The sequence below is a fragment of the Macrobrachium rosenbergii genome, chromosome 41, assembly GCF_040412425.1.
Source record: "Macrobrachium rosenbergii isolate ZJJX-2024 chromosome 41, ASM4041242v1, whole genome shotgun sequence".
NCBI classification, from domain to species: Eukaryota; Metazoa; Arthropoda; class Malacostraca; order Decapoda; family Palaemonidae; genus Macrobrachium; species Macrobrachium rosenbergii.
In genome coordinates this window covers 10382522-10398977 of record NC_089781.1, presented here as the reverse complement: position 1 = coordinate 10398977, position 16456 = coordinate 10382522, and the positions used below count along the sequence as shown (strand labels likewise).

The following is a 16456-nucleotide window of genomic DNA, read 5'->3' as shown; positions in this document are numbered from 1 at the left end:
AGAATATGTGTCAAAGGTGAAAAAATAATACGGATCATGGCTTTGACTAATAATCTTCTATGCAATTCAGTACAAGAAAAAAGCAAATTTAAAAAAGAACTAAAGACTCCTATTCTGCTGGAGCTACGATACTGACGAGAAAACACAAAGACAATTATAGAATATGAGAAGCACCTTATTTTGAAAATGTACAGTACAAGGGCCGCCAGAGAGGGAATTATCCCTGTGGAGGGCTGTACATACAGTAAAATCAAAGAGAAAGTGCATGAATTTAAATCTATTCCCACAAAGAAATAAGTTTTCAATTAGTTCTTCACAATATGGACATTTTCTGTCTCCCTCCCTTTAATCTCTCTGTCATTTAACTCACCTATCTTCGATGTTCACTGTGGAAATCTTTTGTGAAAGGAAAGAAGAAGAAGCTACTAGTTACTTGCAAGAGAGCGGGAAATGCAAGAAGTTGAGCTGATCTTCTACTGTTTAGCCGTCGGACGTAGGGCCGTAGTCTTCTAAGATGGATTTGTCTAGGTACACGGAGAAAAACTGGGAGAATAACTACATAGATTCAGACGTTCCGGAAGTGTGTAAGAAGGAACCTTGCGTTCTAGGTGTTGACGAAGCTGGTAGAGGACCTGTGTTAGGTAAGTCCACTGTAATAGGCTGTTGCTGATTCGTACTAGGCCTATGTTACTAACACTGTACAGTGAATTGTCAGACCAGGCTCGGGTAAAATTTTATAAGTTGTCAATATAAAATAATACACGTAACCCAGGGGTGTTTACTGGTTACAATTTTGCCGTATTAGTTATGGAGTTGGGGGGAGGCTTGTATTGTCTTACCTTATAAGTCGTAATTTGATGTAGAGCTGTTTTCAAAAATGTAGGTTACAATTTCATATCGTATATTGGCAACTTATAAAATAATACCCAGGCTCCTACCAGTTGGCAAAGATCAAAACTCTAACGTTCAAAACTGCGTTCTAGGCCGTAGGGTATATAAGCTGGGCTAACCTGACCTAACCTGGCGTGTAGATCAGAAACACGTAAAAACTAACAAAACTTATATTTAACCTGATTTAGAATGAATGGTGAGTGTAACGGCATAGGCTACGTATATTTACCGCAATAAAATGAGTTAATCATTACTCTCTTCGTGGTCTCTGTCACTTAGGCAGTAAGAGTCCGGAGGCCCTCATTCAGAAACCGGTGTTCAAGGGTGAAGAAAATAAAAAAAATGAATGAAATGTTGGAGCAGTTGTGCCAGCCAATTGCAGTACATGTTTAGAGGTGTTAGGCCCAGCATTTGCCCTAGTTGGAGGTGGAAGTTAGGCTATTAGGCATAGATGTAGCCTATAAAGAAATTGTCAGAATAAATCAGGGAAATCATTAGACTGTACATAGGCCTAAGTTAATGTTAGAATAAATTAAAACACATTTGACCATTTGAATTATAGTCCCAAAGCACTTATCTACAAACTATTATTATCGGGAAATGGTGGATCTTGTATTAATGTTTTAAATGAATTTTTAATTGGCAGAACCCAAAGGCTCTGTGTTGATGGCCAGTATGGTAGTGTTAGTAACAAGTTTAGGTGGTTCTCAATGTATTGCTTGAGGAACTTTGCTATTTATTAAATCTACCAAAGACGTGGCAAGGTCTGGAGAACAAATTGCCTTGATTGTTGTTGTTTGTACTTTGTGCCTTAGGTGTGTGGTTGCAGAATCCTTGAATAGCAGGAGGTCTGGTATGTATTCAAGAGTGGAGTAGGCTTTGGGGCATGAAGCTTAAATGTCGGTCACTTTGAAGATTTTAGGTGAAACTTCTGATAGATTTTTGAGAAGCATATAGGCTATGTAATATTTCTTCCTCTTTCTCAAAGAGTTGGTAACTTGTAGAAGTGTTTTCAAATGTTTTGTGATGGAGCTATTATATCTAAGTGTTTTAACCTTTTTTTTTTTTTTTCTTCTTCCTTATTTGGAGTACAGTGTACTGTTCTCCAGTGTGGTCTTTCAGTGCTGACTCATTGCAGGCTCTTGGATGGAGTTATGTCATCAGTCAGTTTATTTCTTTGTGTGTCATTTTATAGTGCAGTATTAGGTGTAATACTAATGGGTTTGCTAATTTATCTTGGCTACAGCTAAAATGTGGAATAATTTGCTTGTGCAGTTGTGAAATATTCTAATCTCCAAATGTTTAAGCAATGAGCAAATTCATTCCTGCTCTCTGTTGATGCTTTCTGTTTCCTCATCTTTATTTATTTATAATTTTTTCCTGTAACTTGTCTCTCTCTGCAGGCTGATTTCCCTCAGGAGCCTCCTTGGGTTTATATTGTGTTGACTCTGTCCATAAAGGTTTTGAGTTGAAAATTTAAGGAAAGAGCCGAAAAGAATGTAATGAAGGAAGACCAGTAATTTTTGCTGGCAGTTCTTCCGGTTTTGGTTAGACCAGGCTAATGATAGCGACACGAAGCTTGATGGGTGGTGTCTGAGAACTTGCTGAAAGACAATAGGCTAATGATTGAGAAACTTCTGGATTAGGATAACCATTAGCAGGGATCACTAATTATCCAGGACTTCTTATTTATAAAGCCCAAAAGCTTAAGAGATGACTAAAGATGCATTCAAGTTCACAAGCCCTTGTTCTAGGAAGTGTCGCAGGTAGCCTGTGGCTGTGTCACTTTCTTGCTCATCTTGGTTTGTAGGATTATCTAATGTTACGGGGGGGGAAAAAACTCATAGGCAGTGTTAGATCGTCATTCACTGTGGATGAAAATGAGAAGTAAGAACATTGTGAGGGAAGATGGTTGCTGTTATTACTAATCACCACCACATAAAGTATAACAGGTGTGGTCTGATTTGCTGGGACCAGCAAAAAATGGCATTTATTAAGAACTGTTTTATGTGTATAATTTTTGTTTAGGGGGATGTTTCTTGAAGCTTGAGGTTACAGTAACCTTAGATGTATTCAGAAGTGTTAAATATTATACTGAACTGGCATTTTGTATCAAACCCTAAGGCAGTAACTTACATGCATTCCTTGTTCTTGTTAATATGTATTTCAGGTCCTATGGTATATGGTATATGTTACTGTCCTGTTACTAAGCATGAAGATCTCAAATCAGAGGGTGTTGCAGATTCTAAAACACTAACAGAAGAACAAAGAGAAAAAATCTTTGATAAGATTCAAGAAAACAATGACTATATTGGATGGTCTTTGGAAGTTATATCTCCTATGTACATATCAACATCAATGTATAAAAGGTGAGTTCAGGTTAACTTTTTTCTATTTTTATCATCACTGCCTCCTGTGCTGTAAGATGCAAAGGTTTCTGAAATTCAAATACTCATGTTCTTTCTGATCTTTTACTTTTACAAATTTCTACTCATCTTCAGCTTCCCATCGCATAGTTCTTATCCAATGAAGTCTGGATCTTCCAACTGTTTTAGTGCTCACAGGAGCCCAGCTGACACCTACATACTATTCTCCCAGTGGTGGTGTGAAGCCATCTGCATCCCTAAATTTATGGAACTTCTATAATTTCCCTTAGGTCTCATTTCTCACTGTCTTGTATCTGATTGTAAATATTCTTCTCGAAGTCTTATTTTTAAGTCAGAATGTCTGTGAGATGTTTTCATTTTTTCATTTTATTCATAAGTCAGAATGTCTTTTAGATGTAGTTTCATTTTCTCATTGTTATAGCATGATTCATGTCCATATGGTACTACAGATCATATTATGGCTAATATATAATTTTACTTTTGTATGCAGGTTCATTCTATTTTATTTCAAAATCTTATTCAACCTACCCCTTGTTGGTTTTGATTTTTTTAGGCTCACTAAATTCCAGTTAAAGAGAGCCTGTATTGTTTGTTGTTGCTAGATATTTGGAAGACCCAACCTCTTTAATCTTTTCTCCTTCCAGTGTTATTTTAATCCTTTTCTTTTTAAATACTGGTATTTGGTGTAATGGAAAGTGCTGTCATTTTATTCCTAAATGCATATTACTATTACTTATGACAGTATCTTTAGTTGTTTCTCCCCTCTTTAACCCCAAAACAGACCAAAGGTGTCATTAAATGAAGTATCACATAATGCAGCCATAAGTCTAATCAAGAGAGCAGTTGCTGCAGGAGTTAAGGTCTCAGAAGTGTATGTTGATACTGTTGGACCTCCTGAAAAGTATGAGGTATGTAAAATGAATGGACGTATTTAATATATAGCATTATTGCTTTAAATTGTGGCCTTTAGATGTTTTTCCAAAAGTAAGATAAGTATTCATTGATTTTGCACTATGCTTATATACTTTATATAGTTTGCTTTAGGTAATGAAATATAGAATTGCATTATATGATCTGCTACTGTGACCTGTTAGGGTGTTGCATTACTGCCTGAAGAGGGACTCGACACCTCAGGCCTGAGTGTCAGTGACTCTTCGTTAGTACTGGCAGGGCCAAGAAAGAGGTTTCCAAGAACTTGATGTCAGGTGCATAACCCCAACTATGGCACTCAGGAAGAAACAGTCAGTTCAGCAAGTGCTACGTGAAGGAGTCTGGCCAAGACAGGCTATGTTCAGCAGGTGCTATGTGCAGGAGTCTGGTCAAGACAGATCATGTCCTCCACCTGTTACCTGCAGGACATTGCCCACAAGTCCTTTGGACACATTTTCCTTGGGCCCTGTGGTGGCTACTTAACAAGTTGTGTAGCTAGCCCAGCTCCCCTAAGGGGACAGGTATCACTTCATCTAAGGTACTTCGGTGAGCAAGAGAGTGAGTGTGAGTGGCTGGTCCCCTCCTCTTTCCCTTTACTTTCTCTCTCTTAGGTGAGAGTCAGAGTGCTGGCTGAATACCTGCTGGATGGACTTGCTGTACAAGTAGTTACATTATAAAGGAGCCAGTCCTTGATTAATGTGTTTTAGTTTAAGGATGCATGTCCCCCTTCCTCTTGATAAGTGGAGGAAGGGACAGATAATGCAAGCCTGTTGTGTACAATAGTTAAGTCTGGTTGTTTCCGACCTTTTTCATGGTTTCCATTACATGATGGTTTAGAAGTCTGGCTACTGCATATCCCATTTGTGCAGTATGCGAAAGTGCAGGGTCCCTTTCTTTGCTCCTCACTCAGACCAGGAAAGGACATCTCAGGGTGGGCGAACCTACCAATTGGTTCAGAGAGCACCCAGATTTCCTCCTCCCACCAATGAATAAGTCTCCAGTTGTAAAGAACAAAGGTTTGTATTTGTGTAGGAACGAATACCAAATTTTAAAAGTAATTAATATTTTTCCTAGCACACAAACTTGAAGTTCTTTACATAAAGGCCCACCTCAGCCACCCTTCTCATTTGGCACCAAGGCCAAAAGGCAAACCCTAGCCATTGATTGTTAATGACCTTGTCGGTAAGTTTTCAATGGCCGTTTCAGCTCACATCCATAAACTTACCCTAATGTAAAGAACTTCAGATTTGTATGTTAGGAAAAATACAAATTACTTTTAAAATGTGTTATTTGTTCCGACACGATATACAGACTATCGGTCCTTTATATTAGGAATTACTTACGGCGAAGCTGGACACGGCCATTAAACCCTTGAACAAGGTGGTTAGGCAGTAACTACCACCAGGTAGGCGGGAATACCCGCCTGCCCAGATGTAAACATTCCAGTTTGCTTTCGGCCGTCATGCGTTGCAGATGTGTTTTCGGATATCTTTGCAGGATCTTTTTGTATTTTGTGTATATATTGCGTTTTTGATATTTATCAATACAAACCCACGATTTGTGATAGCCTTGCATAAGCCGTTGTTCCCCTGCGTCTGGGTCTTGGGTTTATTTAGATACTGAAGGCATTCCCCTGTACGTTCGGAGATATTAGATTGGGATGTAATATCTCCGCTCCCCTACACTGATCGGGACGTAAGAGTTCGCTCCCCTTCTTGGGCTTCCGCCCTCCATGTACAAGGGCATGACTACTTCCTTTCTACTTGGGCTGAGTGTTGTTTTCGCTGCCTGCGCTATAGAGAATTGCGGGCGTCGTCAGTAAGTTTTGCTTCCACAGCACCCTTGGTGGCCTCCCCTCCTTCCTTCCTTCTCCCTGTAGGTTCTTCTTTCACTCTCCATCGGTAGAGATCTGTCTCCTTCGCCCTCTCGTTGGGCGAAGACCACAAGGGGTGGGTCGGGTGACCTCTTCTAAGGGACCTCCTCTCGCTGCTTAGGGCAGTTCCCCTCAGAGCGAGAGGAGTCTCCTCTACTAATCATCTTTGCTTTTTCTTTCAGGTTGACAGTGAGCATCGCAGGCACAGCAGTAGTTGGCTGGATATCTCAGTTAGGATATCTTTGCATGAAGGAGTCCAGACGTTCATTCAGTGTTGCTTCGGGATCGACCACAGTACCTGGTTGGAATGGCATAGTTCCACGTCGGAATCGTTCCTACTCTGTTCCGCCGGGATGGATCGATCGCTGTCATTGCTGGCCCTCATGTATGCTGTGGCACTGTCTCTGGCATATCTGTGGTCCATTTGCTCCTGCTGTTTCCTGTGTTACTCTCCTGTTGACTCGACAACAGTCTCTGGGCGGGTCTTCCTGGTCTACTGCTGCAGCCATCCTGATTGTTCCTGTCACTGCTGGTGACTTCTGCTGCCTCTTCCCTTCCTCTCCTGAGGTTCAAGGGGGTTCTGGGAACCGGATAGACCTCCGTCGGCTGAAAGAGAGGAAGGCTCCATCTTTCCCCTTGATGCCCTTGGATGTCTAGGGACTGCCTCACTCCAAGGAGGCAATGGGTCTCTCGTTGGCTCTTCCCGACCTTCGGGTTAGGGAACCGATTCGCATACCACTGGGTTTTGTGTCTCGGGAGCCGCAGATGCGCAGACCTCGGTTTGCAAACCTGTTACCAGTCCAAGAGGTTTGGCCTCTAAGGTGGGGGCTGCTTCGGATGCTCGTTCGCGAGCCTCTTCGAGTGCTCGAGATTCTGTGGAATGGCAAGTATTCCGATGTGATCTGGAGAGTACTCTCCCCTGCCCAGTTCAGGAGCAGTGCAAGAGGAAGGGCCGAGGCACCCAGGTGCCTCAGCTCTTCCTGCCAGCACTACAAGCGCTCCCCGAGTGCTTACCAGTGCTCGGTCAGGTTCCTGGTGTCTCGATCCTATTGGTTCGAACACCAGAAGAAGCAGGGAAGAGATTCCCTTCGGGAGTCCTGCGGGACTTCTAAGGGACTGACTCTTCTGGGAGACAAGTTTCTCTCATTGGCTCTTCCTGCCCTCGGATGGGAACCAGTTCGCATTCTCCTCTGGGGTCTCACATTTCGCGGGCTGTGAGAGCTCAGCCTTTCGAGGCCATGCCCTCGTTTTCAGTCATAGAAGTCTGCATCTAAGACTGGTTCTGTGCTGGCTTTCTTAGATTTTTTAGGAAACCGAGAGCAGCCGCTCTTGATTTTTGGGAGTCTCGTAGGTCCCTTGAATTCTATGAATCACAAGTGCTCTCCTGACGAGAGGCACAGGACGAGAGAAAGTGCCAAGACGCCAGGTGTCTCGATACTGCCTGCCAGCTGCTTCGGTTGCTTGGCTGGGTTTCATCCTTGTGTCTTGAACCTTAGGGTTCGAGCATGCAGGATAGCAGACACAGAATTCCCCTTTAAACCTTCTTCTCAAGGGACCTTGGCCTCGAAGGAATTTAGAGTTCGGGAAACTAGCGCTAGTTCACGGCAGACGAGTTCCACCCTGTCCAGTTCCGATTGTGTTTGTGCAATCGGCTCAGCTCGGCTTGCCCGCCCTGCCCAACTCCTGGTCACGTTTGCGAGACTGGCTCGGCTCACCCCGCCTGCCTCCCAGTCCACCACATACCACCCAGTGGATCACATTCGTGTGATCGGAAAAACCGGCCCCACTCGGTTTTTCCGAATCGGATTCTCGGCTCTGTTTGAGTGAAGTTTCTGCTCTTCCCAGGAAAGCACTTTGCCACGGCACAAGCACTGTTCTTCCCCCATGTGGCAATAATCTCCTTCGGTTGATTATCGCTCACGGTCCGCCTCTCCTGCTGGTCGTACTGACAGGACAGGTAGGGGTATTCCTTCTCTTAACCTGTTTGCTTTTCCTCTTGGTTGTTCCGAGAGGTGTGAGATGGACAGAGAGAGCTCCGATGAATTTGTCTTAGGAGTTCGGTTGCCTGGCGTGCTTTGGGTGTCGGTCCCCTGATTGTCTCGCAGTACAACCAGGTAGCCGAGGAGGGTTTCTTGGGATCTGTCAAGGTCTACCTCCAAGGAGAGAGGTACAGGAGTTTCACACTTTGGAAGCAGCAAGGGTCTTCCTCTTCAAGTTACAATTGCCCTTATTTTTCGGCGAACTTCAGACCAATTCACCAGAACAAGGATCCCCAGGACAGGACCACGGCTCCCCCAATGAATAATCTTCATCACTCGCAACCCTTGCAGTTCCCAAGGGGCTGAGAGTTTCAGGGGCCACCGCGGTCCTTGCTTGCGAGAGCATTCTCGACCAGATGAATACATTTCTTCAGACAAGGAGTTCATTCAGGTCAAGACACCAAGCTCCTCCCCTGCCTTGACAGAGTACGAATTCTCGCTGCCTCGGAGGGTCTTGCTGACTGCAGGTTGTTCTGACTCTGCCTCACCAGGACTGGGTTCTCTCTCTGCTTCTCCTTGCCGTGAAGGGTATTCTCTCCCACAATGAGACGTGGCGATCTTGGAGAGCACCTGCTGGCTTCCTCCTGGCAGTCTCCTGGTGGATCCACGATCCTTCACTTTTAGGCTCTCTCTACCCAGATATGACCATTCCTGGAAAGAACCCTGCCTTCTAGAGACTGGTCCTGTCCGGGGCTGGGTCTTCCTATACCAGATGGCAATCTGTGGGTAATTCTGGTGCTAAGAAGAAGGCCTTTGTCCTAATTTGGATCTCCGGTTTCATAAGTCCCGAGTTGGCTCGACCCTTAGGAACGATCCTTTACTTGGTTCTTCCTTTCTCTTTCAGAGATTTGCCAGATACTGCAGTAATCAAGGTTCGTACCAGGGCACTGCCTTGTCCTTTAGACAGTGGCCAAGACCTTTGAGTCTTGGTCATCTCGGCTTGACCTTGAGTTCAAGCCAGCCCCCCCCCTCACCTCCTAAGAAGTCCCAGGCTTTGGAAGAAGATCACAGAACACATAGCCCTCTTCTTCCCTTCTGGGAAAGTGCACATAATTGTGTCTCTTTCCACCCTTTTTTCCATAAGGGAGGAGGGAGGAAGGGAAGAGAGAAAGAAGTATTGACCGGGAAGAAGTTCTCCTACTGCAGATGCCTAGATGAAATGATACTTGTTGAGTCTCTGGAACTGGCAGCGACATTGCCAAGACCTGGGAATGGATTCATTCAGGAGAAGTACCTATTTCCCTTGGTCTCGGCAATTCTTTTCATCAAACCTCCACCCCGCTTCCTCTCCCATGCTCCTGATTTGGGAAATGCCAGCCCGACTAGAGCTAATCACCTCGGTATTCTGTCATCTTGCAGAAGCTTCCCTATGGTAGAGAATGGAGGTCTGTTTCCATTCCTCCATCCTTTCCTCTTCAAAGTAGGAGGAAACAGTTAGGCTAATGCTTGATTGAAGGAACCTTCAAGTATGCTTGCATATTCCCCTCACATCGTGTGTCTATTTCTGGATTCACCGATTGAGGAATATGCACACACCTGTAAGACTTTGTCATGAAGGTGTGTGACCAAGACGATTAGTACTTTCTCATCAGCATCCTGGACTCAAGGCAGCCTTTTGGCCTTCTGAGAATTCAGGATGAGTTTTACAACACTCAGTGGTTTCGTTGAACAACAAAACCACAGTAGTAGTGGCATTCGTTGACAAACAAGGAATCGTTTTTTCCTCCTGTTTCATCTGTCGACATTTTCAGGTACTCGAGTGTTCGCATCAAGAAGGGTTCTGCTTGACCCAGCCTCCTGTAGCAGCTACACAAGAAGCGGTTCGTCAGGCAGTACATCCCTGTGTGTTCAAGACTGGGTGACCTTCCAGCTTTCCTTGCAAGCGTAGGCTTTCTCGCTGGATATCTCTTGAAGTCCTCTGCAACACTGTCCCAGGGATTGGATCCGTCTTCGCTGGTGGGTGTTGTTGATGGAACTTCTTCTCGGGTCAGTCACTCTTCAAGTCTGGACTTCCTCATCTTCTCCACCGAGGGTTGCTTTTCTCCCTTCCATTTGTGAAGAATGCAGGCCCTTGCGACCTAGTCTTCTATCTGAAGTAGCCTTCTTCTTTTCAGTTGAGATTTAGCTACGGATGAGGAGCTTCTTCGATCTTGCTGTTCCAGGGAACTGTTCCCTGGGTGGCATGTGACTCGTTTAGGGTTCCTGTTCCTTGTTCTGCACTCGCCCTTACGAAAGTCATCGGAGCCCTTGTGAGAGTTATCGGATAGAGATGTGCCCTCTTAGGACCATCTCTTATCTTGCTCTGGCCTTGGCATAGAAGACAGAAGAACAGGTGAAGGGGATCAATACCTTGACTCCTTCTCAAATGTCGTAAGTAGACTCTTGAATCCACCAGCATCTATTGTCGGGTTCGAGTCCTTCTTGTTCCCCTCCTCCTTGGACTTTGTATCGATGATCCAGATCAGTCGTTACTTTGTCCATTAGGGAGCTGTGGTACTTTCTGCAAAGGCTCAACATTCGTAACCTGGATGTCATCGACGTTTTCGGTAGTACTATCTCTGTCTAAGGACATTTCTCTCCTGGCTTCATGAAGCGATCAAAGGGGGTACACGGCAGCTGGCGATGACGATACCGGTACTTTCCACCCGAGAGCTCACAAAGTCAGTGGCTTGGTCCATCCCTCACATTCCAGAAGTTTCTGTCGGTCTGGAAGCAAGGTGTGGTCTCATAGACCACACTCTTGTCTTCCTGTGGTCTTTCCCACAGGCCCTTGGAGCCTTTTTTCCTTGGCCCTGTGGTGGCTGCTCAACAAGTTGTGTTTTCTTACTTGGCTCCTTCAAGAGGACTCAGTTCAAGAGACTCACTCAGATTCCTCCCTCCAACCAGTGAGTCTTCCTCATGTAAAGGACCAATGGTTTGTATATCATGTCAGAACAAATCACAATTTTTTAAAGTAAATTGTATTTTTCCTAACTATACAAACCTGAGGTCCTTTACATTACATTTTATGGCCGCCTCATGCCACCCCGCCTCATGCCACCCCTCAATTTGAACCTGGACCGAAAGGCAAACTGGAATGTTTACATCCAGGCAGGCTGGTAGTCCCGCCTACCTAGCGGTAGTTACTGCCTAACCACCTTGTTCAAGAGTTTAACAGCCACGTCCAGCTTCGCCGTAAGTAATTCCTAATGTAAAGGACCTCAAGTTTGTATAGTTAAGAAAAATAAAATTTACTTTCAAAAATTGTGGTATTTCAATCGTTACAAAATAAATGTGTCACCCTGCTTGTTATCTTTTGAAATTTTATGCTAAGGCAATGTTTTGTTTTTTAAAAGAACACCAGGAGTAATGAATTAAGATTCTCCAGTGTTCCAGAGAGAGGATGGTCATGTTTGGGTAAGGTTACCAACTGACTTTGCTAAGAAGCTAGAGAGAAGTCTGAGATTTCAAGTGTTTTAGAAGACAAACGTCATGTAGAGTTTCATAGTATTTTCAATATATTTAAAAGTTTTATAGAACTCTATTACAAGTTTTTGCATTGTAATTAATTTACATCATTGGGCAAAAGGCCATTGTGATCTTTTAATGTTCTTATGTCCAACAGCTAAAGTTTGTAGAGGAGATTGGCAGCTGTTCATGTGAGAACTAATAGTTTTGTATAAGTATAAGTGACTTACCAAGTAATTACATAGCTAACGTTTCTAGTATCGGCGGCTAAAATTTAAAACTCGCGGTAGCAATTTTTTTTTTTTTTTTTTTTTTTTTTTTTGTAGGTGTCTAGCTCCACCCACTTTCAGGGAAGAAGAGGAACAACCAAGCAAACGCCTTCAATTTGTTTCTGCCGGCTTCCAACACAGGTTGTGAGCAGTAGCTGGATTTGGAACTCAATACTTGCTGTTTTTTGGTTGTATTCTAATTGGTGAAGTATTCTTTGCTTTCGGTAGCCTTTTGGCAAATAGATAAATAGGTTTTTAATATTAAACCTGGGAATTTCACGACAGCCATTAGAAAGGTGCTCTGTCACAGGCTCACCGTCTTTCTTCTGGTTCAGAGGCTTCCAGCCTTGAACAAAAGCGCCAGTGGCGCTTCAGTGATGTGTTAAGACCGCTGAAAAGTCTGCAGTGGAGATGTATCGCTTGCCTCAGGTACCGTGCAAAAAGGTGAAGGAGTCTTTCCCTTCTTGCAGTTTTTGGGATAGTCTAGAGCGTTTTTCCCTCAGTCAACCCGATGTTCGCTGACACAAGCGCCCAGCAGCGCCAGTTAACGCCGCAGTGTCTGAACACTTATCTTCTTCCCCCAAAGTTCATGAATGCAAGTGTTTAGTGGTGCCAGTTGCTACAACAGAGAATTTTTCTCCTGATCTGTATAACGACGCTCATAAGCGTAAGTGCCCAGTAGCGCCTGAGCTTCCTTTGGCTCCAAAGTAGTCAGTAGCTGTTACACGCTCAGTGCCTCTTGAGTGCCCAGCGGCTGCCAAGCAGCCAGCAGTTTCCGAGCACCTGTTAGTGCCCACTCTCTCTCAAAGTCTTCATTGTGTAGCACCTTCTGGTTATCCTGACACTTCCTCTAGGCGTTCGGCACCAGCTCCTTCAGCAACAGCATCCTTTCTTCTGCAACAGGCTTCTACATCATGTTTGGATCCTTCTCTCGCTCCCATTCGACAATGTCTGGATGACATTTTGTGGTTTTTGAAAAAGTCTCCCTCGTCTCTGAAACCTTCCAAAGGGTTGTCGTTGTTCCCAGTCTCTTCGGTTGAGGAGGACGTGGATAAAGAACCAGAAGAGGAATCTACTCCTCCTGCTTATGCTGCACTGTTGGAGTGTCTTCTTTACAGTTTTCCGCCTGTTTTCTTTCCAGCTGCTCCACCTTCGCCTGAGTCAGCCTTTCAGATGAGTGGTCTTTCTAGTGAGTCGACTAAGCTACCCAAGGTGGTACTCTCCACCTTGGCAAGGAAAGCACTGAATGAGGTTGAGACTTGGCTTTCAGACGAAAGGGAGAAAGGGAAGGTTTGTTTCAGTTGTCCCCCTAAAAGACTGCTGAACAGAAGGTATCAATGTTGTGCCACTGGAGAAGCTCCTTCCTTGGAGGTGCCTGCCTCCTCCCAGGGCGACTTCTCCTGTCTCAGTGGCTCTTCCCATAGATCAGCTTTTTCAGCAGCCAAGATCATGTTCTCCGCAGCCAAGCTAGACCATTTGCTGAAGAGCATGTTTAAAGTATTTGAAATGGTCAGTATTTTGGATTGGACGGTGGGCGCTCTAGTGTGTAAGATTCAGGACCACCCAATCGTGACGTCAGGTTTGTCTTCAGATCTTCTTGGAGTCCTCTCGTGTGGATAAGGGGATTAGAGATAGTTTTCGTGAATTGGCCTCTCTCTACGCCATGGGGATTTAAAGAAAAGGGAGCTTTGTTGCTCTTACACCTTCAGGGAGTCATCACAGCTCAGAAATCTGCCCTTCTCTTCTCCCCTCTGGTGCATGAGTTTTTGTTCCCACAATCGGTGGTGAATAATATTGCTTCGGCTTTGCAAAAGAAGTTGACGCAAGATCTTTTGGTGCATTCCTCAAGGAGTCTTCTTCCAAGTCTTCAGTCAAGAAATGATCCCAGTGTCCTCCATGCCCCAGCAGGTGCCAGGCTCCTTCTCTTTTGGGAGATTTGGAAGACGAATTGTTCCATTCTTGCTGTGATTCATCAGGGAGACTATATGGTCTCAGTAGGTATGCAGGATGCATACTTCCACATCCCCATATATCAGGAGTCAAGGAAGTACCTAAGATTTGTATTTCAGGACCAAATCTTTCAATTTCGAGGTCTATGTTTCAGATTAAGCACGGCCCCTCGGGTGTTTATGTAGGTTCTGGCTCCTTCTGCCCCACGACGGTGGAGCAATGCGTGGAGGACCTTCAGAAAACTCTTTTGTTAACCCAGGAATTGGGTTTGTTAATCAATCATCAGAAGTCACAGCCGGCTCCCTCACAGGAAATAGTTTATTTGGGGATGACTTTGAACTCTCTTCTTTTTCAGGCTTTTCCAGCCCCAAAGAGAGCGGAGTCCTGTCACGTATGATAGACGAATTTCTCTCCCTTCAGAGCTGCTCGGCCAACAAATGGTTGAGACTCCTTGGGACTTGGGTTCAATAGAACAGTTTGTTACCCTGTGGAGACTTCGTTTGAGAGTACTACAGTTTTTCCTCAGAGCCAGCTGGGACAGAAAGAGACATCCAGACTCTTTCATGTTTCCAGTGACCCAGGGCATCAAGAAACGTGCTTTGGTGGAGATCAGAAAGCATGTTACTAGAAGGGAAGTCCCTTTCACCTCAGAACCCAGACCTAAGCTTCTTTGCAGACGCTTTAGACTTGGGATGGGGCGGTCTCCTGGAACACAGGAAAGTTTCCAGCACATGGTCGCAAGATCAAAAGGAGGTGTACAACAAAACCATAGCAGTCCATTCAGACAACATGACAGCCCTGTCGTACATAAGCAAGCAACGAGGGATCTGCTTCTCTGGGCTGACCAGAACCAAACGAAAATTCTGACAAGATTTGTCCAGGGAAAACTGAATGTGCTGGCAGACCAGCTGACCTGAGGCAGACAAGTCATTCCCATGGAGTGGATTCTGCATCCTTTAGTCTGTTCGGCCCTGTGGAAGCTGTAGGGGAGACCGACTTTGGACCTTTTTGCGATGTACAGGAACAATCATCTACCCCTGTTTTGTTCACCAGTCCCAGATCCATTGGCATGGGCAATGGGTGTGATGCTGCAGGACTGGTCTGACAAGGAGCTTTATGCCTTCCCTCCCTTCGGAATGATATGGGAGGTGTTGAACAAATTTCAGTCCCACAAGAATGTGTTGATGATACTGATTGCTCCCTTTTGGCTTCTAAAGGAATGGTTTCCGGACCTCATGGGGCTCCTGGTAGACTTTCCAAGACTGCTCCCGCAAAGACACAATCTTCTCAAACAACCCCATGTCAGAAGATTTCACCTAGCAGCTGCAGAAGCAATCTCGAGATGCAGACATCAATCATCCTGCAACATTTACCAGAGTAAGTGGTCCATTTTCACACTTGGTGCAGAAAGAATGAAATCTGTTGTACTAAAACTATTCTTACAGAGATCACAGATTTCCTCTTATATCTTAGAACCTCCAGAGGCTTGGCCCCTTCAACTACAAAGGGCTACAGGTCTATGCTTAGCTCAGTCTTCAGGCACAGAGACCTTGACTTACCCTTGAATCAAGATATTTCTGATTTAATAAAATCTTTTGATACAAGTAAGCATAAGAGGACAGAACCAGTAGCCTGGGACCTAGGTGTGGGCTTAAAGCAGTTGTCTTGTCCACCTTTTGAGCCTATCAGCACCTCTTTGCTCAGGTATCTGACTAAGAAGACCCTCTTCCGGGTGGCTTTGGCAACAGCTAAGAGGGTTAGTGAATTACAAGCAGTAGATAGAAGGATCATTTTCTCTGGTGGATATGCAATCTGATCTTATACGCTAGGATTTCTCGCAGAGAATGAGAATCCTAAGCCCTGGCCTCGTTCTTGTAAGGTCAAGAAATTGGGTGAAATTTTAGGACCTGAGGAGGAAGAAAGAATTCTTTGCCCTGTAAGGGCTCTAAAGTTTTACCTGGAGAGGACCGAGAAGTTAAGAGGGCCCTCAAGTAATTTGTGGACTTCGGTCAAGGATCCTTCATGTCCCCTTACAAAGAATACTATATCTTTTTTCCTAAGAGAACTCATTAGAGAATCCCACTTTCAAGTAGGAGAAGAGCTTTTACCTTCTCTGAAGGTTAAAGCACATGAAATCAGGACAGTGGCTAAATCCTTAGTATTTAAACATAATATATCTTTGTCAGACATTCTCCAAGCAACATTTTGGAGATGTATAAATCAGTATTTGCATCCCACTATATAAGGGATGCAAAAACAGTTTTTAATGAATGCAGTACTTTGGGGCCTTTGTCGGTGGCTGGCATGGTGTTGGGGGCGGGAATGTAGGAAGCATCCCTTCCATCCTTTCTCTTTGCCTTGATCTATGGTGTTGAGTCCCAAGGGAGTCTGGGGGTACTATGTACTTGGATACCCTCCAGTTTTTTTAATGGTTGGAGATTGGTGTTCTTTAATATTTTTGGTGTAGGTAACAGCATTGCTATGTGGTTGTCTTATGTTAGTACTGTACTGCGCCCTGGGCAGGGGCAACTTTGCGTAACTTACTGCAGTAACTTCCTTCATCAGTTCTCTTACTAGGTAAGGAAACAACAAGCATTGTCCCAGTGCTAGCAGTTTTCTGTTCTCAAATTCATTACAGTACAATGTTTTAGGGATAGAGTACAGGTATTC

General features: G+C 44.4%; 1 protein-coding gene across 1 annotated transcript in view; it reads left to right on the top strand.

The window, feature by feature from the left end:
- Nucleotides 1–285: 285 nt before the first annotated feature.
- Nucleotides 286–16456, top strand: part of LOC136826630 (ribonuclease H2 subunit A) — a 51458-nt gene continuing 35287 nt past the window's right edge. Inside the window, exons 1-3 of the mRNA XM_067083948.1 lie at nucleotides 286–641; nucleotides 3062–3260; nucleotides 4060–4186. Coding sequence (XP_066940049.1) covers nucleotides 515–641; nucleotides 3062–3260; nucleotides 4060–4186 — 453 coding nt within the window. The 5' untranslated portion in view covers nucleotides 286–514. The remainder of the gene's footprint in view (nucleotides 642–3061; nucleotides 3261–4059; nucleotides 4187–16456) is intronic.